This window comes from Neoarius graeffei, chromosome 15 (assembly GCF_027579695.1).
Source record: "Neoarius graeffei isolate fNeoGra1 chromosome 15, fNeoGra1.pri, whole genome shotgun sequence".
Taxonomy (NCBI): Eukaryota; Metazoa; Chordata; class Actinopteri; order Siluriformes; family Ariidae; genus Neoarius; species Neoarius graeffei.
In genome coordinates, this window is record NC_083583.1 from 72,701,646 (window position 1) to 72,707,645 (window position 6,000).

The 6,000-nt window shown below is 41.7% G+C and overlaps 1 protein-coding gene across 1 annotated transcript in view; it reads right to left on the bottom strand.

The window, feature by feature from the left end:
• Positions 1 to 5,777, bottom strand: part of zdhhc13 (zinc finger DHHC-type palmitoyltransferase 13) — a 108,589-nt gene extending 102,812 nt beyond the window's left edge. Inside the window, exon 1 of the mRNA XM_060941833.1 lies at positions 5,636 to 5,777. Coding sequence (XP_060797816.1) covers positions 5,636 to 5,659 — 24 coding nt within the window. The 5' untranslated portion in view covers positions 5,660 to 5,777. The remainder of the gene's footprint in view (positions 1 to 5,635) is intronic.
• Positions 5,778 to 6,000: the final 223 nt, after the last annotated feature.

A 6,000-nucleotide genomic window follows, 5' to 3' on the forward strand; every position in this document is an offset into this window, starting at 1 on the left:
GAAGGGGAGGGGGGGCTACACAGACGCCATCTGCGAGGACTGCGTTGTCAGCATAAATTGGCCTTAACTGGTGACTCTAAATTGAGCGTAGGTGTGAATGTGAGTGTGAATGGTTGTCTATGTGTCAGCCCTGTGATGACCTGGCGACTTGTCCAGGGTGAACCCCGCCTTTCACCCGTAGTCAGCTGGGATAGGCTCCAGCCCGCCTGCGACCCTGTAGAACAGGATAAAGCGGCTAGAGATGATGAGACGAGCTTCATGAGGTCGTCACGTGGAATGCTTTTCAATTTATCACCGTGCCTCATCAACAGTTAATTAGTGCGATTTCTTGTGTTCGATACAATCACAAAGTAAACAATTAATAATAAAAATACAGTAAATAGCCCAATTAACCAACCATATTACGTCAAGAATCTCTTGGTGTCCAAACTTTTGACTGGTACTATGTGCGCACGCACGTGTGTGTGTACATACACCCACAAACAAACACAGAGGGAGACACACATTCAAAAGAGCAAGCTAAATTCTGCTCACTTATTTTGCTGCATGAAAATCTAAGCTCTGCTGAAATAATCGGCCAAATGCCAAAAAATAAACTTTAACAAAAGGTTTTCCCCCATTACACTGACTATTTTCTAAATTCTCATGTACATAATGAACCATTTTTAAAGGCCATTTATGTTTGAAAAAAAAAAAAAAAGCTTCAATTCTTGTTCCCCCCAGTATAATCATTAGCAGTTTGTTTCTAAATCTTCAGACGTACACTACCGTTCAAAAGTTTGGGGTCACCCAGACAATTTTGTGTTTTCCATGAAAAGTCACACTTTTATTTACCACCATAAGTTGTAAAATGAATAGAAAATATAGTCGAGACATTTTTCTGGCCATTTTGAGCATTTAATCGACCCCACAAATGTGATGCTCCAGAAACTCAATCTGCTCAAAGGAAGGTCAGTTTTATAGCTTCTCTAAAGAGCTCAACTGTTTTCAGCTGTGCTAACATGATTGTACAAGGGTTTTCTAATCATCCATTAGCCTTCTGAGGCAATGAGCAAACACATTGTACCATTAGAACACTGGAGTGAGAGTTGCTGGAAATGGGAAATGTACAGTAAGAGTAAAAAAGTATTTGATCCCTTGCTGATTTTGTTGGTTTGCCCACTAATAAAGACATGATCATTCTATACTTTTAATGGTAAATGTATTCTAACATGGAGAGACAGAATATCAAAAAGAAAATCCAGAAAATAACTTTAAAGAATATATTTTAATTGATTTGTATTTCATTGAGGGAAATAAGTATTTGATCCCCTAGTATGCATTAGGAGTTCTGGCTTTCACAGACCAGTTAGACACTCCCGATCAACTTGTTACCTGAATTGAACTAATCACCTGTATGAAAGACACCTGTTCACAGAATCAAACAGATTCCAAACTCTCCAACATGGGTAAGACCAAAGAACTCTCTCAGGACCTCAGAGACAGGATTGTTGACCTGCACAAATCTGGAATGGGCTACAAAAACATTAGCAAGATGCTGGGTATTAAAGTAACAACCATTGGTGCAATTGTGAGAAAATTTAAGAAGTATAACATGACCATCAATAGACCTCGGTCTGGTGCTCCACAGAAGATTTCACCTCGTGGGGTGGCAATGATCATGAGAACTGTGAGAAATCGGCCTGCAACCACACAGCGGGAGTTAGTGAATGACCTCAAGGCAGCTGGGACCACAGTCACCAGGAAAACAATTGGCAACACTTTGCGCCGCAATGGATTAAAATCCTGCAGTGCCCGAAAGGTACCCCTGCTTAAAAGGGTACCAAATATAATATATACAGTTGCTGATGTGACAAAGTAATGTATTAAGTATTCTATCAAATTTATATACTAGAAAACAACGAAATATCTTGGTAATTGTAAATATAATACTTTATACGCTAAACCGCACAAGAGTCGCCATTTTAAAAGACCGTGACATCAGCGCTACCCACTGCACTAGTGGAACTCTCCGAAATAGAGGAGAGACGCGTGTAATCATGGCGTCGGGCGCATCAAGTGAAAGCGACAGCTCTGTTGAATCGTACGAAGAGATCCCGCAAGACACACTGCAAGCAGGCTATGGCTTAGAAGGGTACCAGTTTGAACCTAGGAGAGGTACTCTCGACTCCAGTGACGAAAGAAGAGAAGAAAGCTCAAATGACGGCGAGGATGAGACTGATGCTGACCATGGGCATGGCGAGCGTGGGGCAGAGCGTCTGCGTGCAGGTGACACGGCGTGGTGCTCGTGCGGAAAATGTAACGTGGAGTTGCTCACGAGTCCAGCAGAATTTATTTGCTGCAATGAGATAGGCGCCACCCGTGGACTTGCGAAATCGTCGCAAGAGGCAGAAACAGGTATTTCACACGTGCTGTTCCCAACCTCAATGAGCCAACACAACTGGGCACATACATACGTCATGAGTGTTACGCAGAGAAAATGAACGTGCATTCTGATTGGATAAAATTAATATCATGGCGGGCTGTTCAAACTGCGGAAATAGTTTGCTCGAGCTACTTTCAAAACACTATAACTTTCCAACCTTAGAACAAAAAACTTTTGTAAGTCTTGAATGTGTGTTTTATTGTTATATTTACTCTATATATTGCCCTCTGTTCCCCTTTAAGAAGGCACATGTGGAGGCCCACCTAAAGTATGCCAATGATCACCTCAAAGATGTATAAAGTGATTGGGAGAAGGTTCTGTGGTCAGACGAGACCAAAATTGAACTATTTGGACTAAACTCTACTCATCATGTGTGGAGGAAGAAAAATTCTGCCTATGACCCCAGGAACACTGTGCCCACCGTCAAGCATGGAGGTGGAAGCATTATGTTTTGGGGGTGTTTCTCTGCCAAGGGCACAGGGCTACTTCACCGCATCAGTGGGAAGATGGATGGAGCCATGTACCGTGCAGTCCTGAGGGACAACCTCCTCCCCTCTGCCAGGAAGTTGAAAATGGGCCGTGGTTGGGTCTTCCAACATGACAACGACCCGAAGCATACGGCAAAGGCAACAAAGGAGTGGCTCAAGAAGAACCACATTAAGGTCATGGAGTGGCCCAGCCAGTCTCTGGACCTCAATCCAATCGAAAATCTATGGAGGGAGCTGAAGGTCCGAGTTGCCAAGCGACAGCCCACCAACCTTAATGATTTAGAGAGGATCTGCAAAGAAGAGTGGGCCAAAATTCCCTCTGACATGTGTGCTAACCCTGTGGTTAACTACAACAAACGTCTGTCCGCTGTGCTTGCAAAGGCTTTGCCACCAAGTATTAAGTGCTTTTGGCTAGAGCAGGGGTCACTAAACTTTTTTCTCTGGGGGCCACATTGTCGTTCCTGACTGTAATGGGGAGCCGGGGTCGGGTCAGCTATATCACATAGAATTGTATGACCCAGACAAATATGACCACCAGCAGGCCTCATTGTGTAGTAGAGATTACTAGCCTGGCACTGCCATCCCCACTATTATATCCATACTACTATATCAACACCTGATTCCTGGCACATATTTGTTTATCTTTACTAGTGGTTTGCAAAAGTAGTAATCGAGTCTTCACACTGTTTTAATTTGAAATACCACAGATATTCCATTTATTTATTTTCTAATAAAAATAATATCAAAGCTGTCAAGGTAAGAAACATCTGCCTAGTTGAGGTGATTGACCCTGGCAAAGGTGAGTGGAAAATTATAAATTGTAGGTAAGCCTGTTGATATTATTAATAATATAAATAATAATTGTATGCAGCACTTAATAAAGGTCAAATAAATAGGCATATAAAATAAATACATTTTAAAAAAAACAGTGAAATTATAATAATATGAGCAATAGATCAATATATCACAGCAGTTGTGCTGTGTCCTGCACGTCATTGCTCTCATCCACGGCCAAAGCAAAAAACTCGAATTCTGACGCTTTCTCATTCAGCTGGTCATACACGGTGTCCCCCAAATCTTCGGTTCGCCTGGTCACAGTAGGTGCGGAGAGACTCACCGCGTTGAGCGCATCCTTCTTGTCGGGACACACCTCCTCGGCCACAACAAGCATGCATACTTTAACAAAGTCCCCATCAGTAAACGGCTTTCCATGGGTAGCTAGTAGGTGAGCTACCTTATAGCTAGCTCGGACAGCAGCCTGGTTGATCTGGGTTTGGGGAAGGAATACATTCTGTTGTGCAGCCAGTCCGCATTTCATCCTCCGAATCCTGCCTTCTCTTGTTTGCCCTCGCAAACTAGCATACTCTTTGTGGCGGGTTTCATAGTGATGACGCAGATTATATTCTTTGAAAACCGGCACACTTTCTTTACATACAAGACAAACTGCACGGTCCTTACACTGAACGAAAAAATAATCGGTGGTCCACTGTTCTTTAAAAACTCTGCACTCTCTATCAGCTTTTCGCTTACCGCTAGCCATTTTGCTGTCCTGAACACTGACAGTTCTCTGCGCGTGCGCTGCCTGTCACTGCTTGATCGCGAGCATATGACGAAAATTCGGAAAATATGAATAGTTCATTTTATAACTAAATATCAATTTTAATTGATAAAATCAACAAAATACAAGATGCAGACATGTTATTATTTGCCAAAAAGCAATTTAAAAAAATAGGCCATGACCACTTTTGGGGATTGCCTCATAGGGCCGGTTCAAGTGATGGGGGGCAGAGGGGCTGGGGGGCCGGTCAAAGGGGGGTGGCGGGCCGGATCTGGCCCGCGGGCCGTAGTTTGGTGACCCCTGGGCTAGAGGGATCAAATACTTATTTCCCTCAATGAAATACAAATCAATTAAAATATATTCTTTAAGTTATTTTCTGGATTTTCGTTTTGATATTCTGTCTCTCCATGTTAGAATACATTTACCATTAAAAGTATAGAATGATCATGTCTTTATTAGTGGGCAAACCAACAAAATCAGCAAGGGATCAAATACTTTTTACTCTCACTGTAGATATTGCACCAAAAACCAGACATTTGCAGCTAGAATAGTCATTTACCACATTAGCAATGTATAGAGTGGATTTCTGATTAGTTTAAAGTGATCTGCATTGAAAAGAACAGTGCTTTTCTTTCAAAAATAAGGAAGTGACCCCAAACTTTTGAACGGTAGTGTATGAACCAAAAATTTTTTGCTGGCAATTCATGGTTGAATATTACAGTAAAACGTCTCCAAACGTGCTACAACATTTTCCATTGTGCTGCTGTTCTTTTAGCCAACTGGGTTTCTCTGTTTTTAAAGGAAATCCTAGTCCCAGTTTAAAATAGCCTGACTGTATCCTTCTTTTACTTTTACTATAGTGCTATTTATTTTGTACCGTCTATACCGTACTGTTTATTTTAAATTTAAAAGCACAGCTAAATAATTTGCTACTTTGGCGATCTGCCGTCAATACGGTCAAACCCTGTTAACCTGATTTTACTTCTCATAACCACGCAGTGTCCGATCAATTAATATTAATATCGCAAAGTAAGTGTAGAAGTTGGCAGGCCAGCTAAAGAGCTACAAGACTGAATTAGAAATCAGCTAGCTCTATTAGCTCGCCAAGTTAGCTCCCATACTAAACCCAAACCATTTTAAACAAAGATACTGGAACTAACTCACCCCACTGCCTTCTTTCCAATCCATTACTACTGCATTCAAACGTTGTAGTTTCTATAAACTTAACACCAAAACTGTGAGTAAAGCTAAAGAGAACATGCAGTGAGCCGAGTTTCCTGTCAACTTCCGGGAAACGCTTCTCACACCCTGATTGGTCAGTTTCCAGCACCGTCATGCAGGTGAAGTGTCGCCCTTATCGAGGTTGAGTGAAAGTTCAGGCATTGTTTAAAAAATAAATAAAATAAAAACGTGGGGGGGAGTGTGTGCAATGTAACTCAAGAATACGGAAATCCAGAAAGGCCATGCGTCATTTTTTTCAAAAGTTGTTTTCTCCAGATCCTGACTTTTTTTTTTTTCAAAAGTCGAAA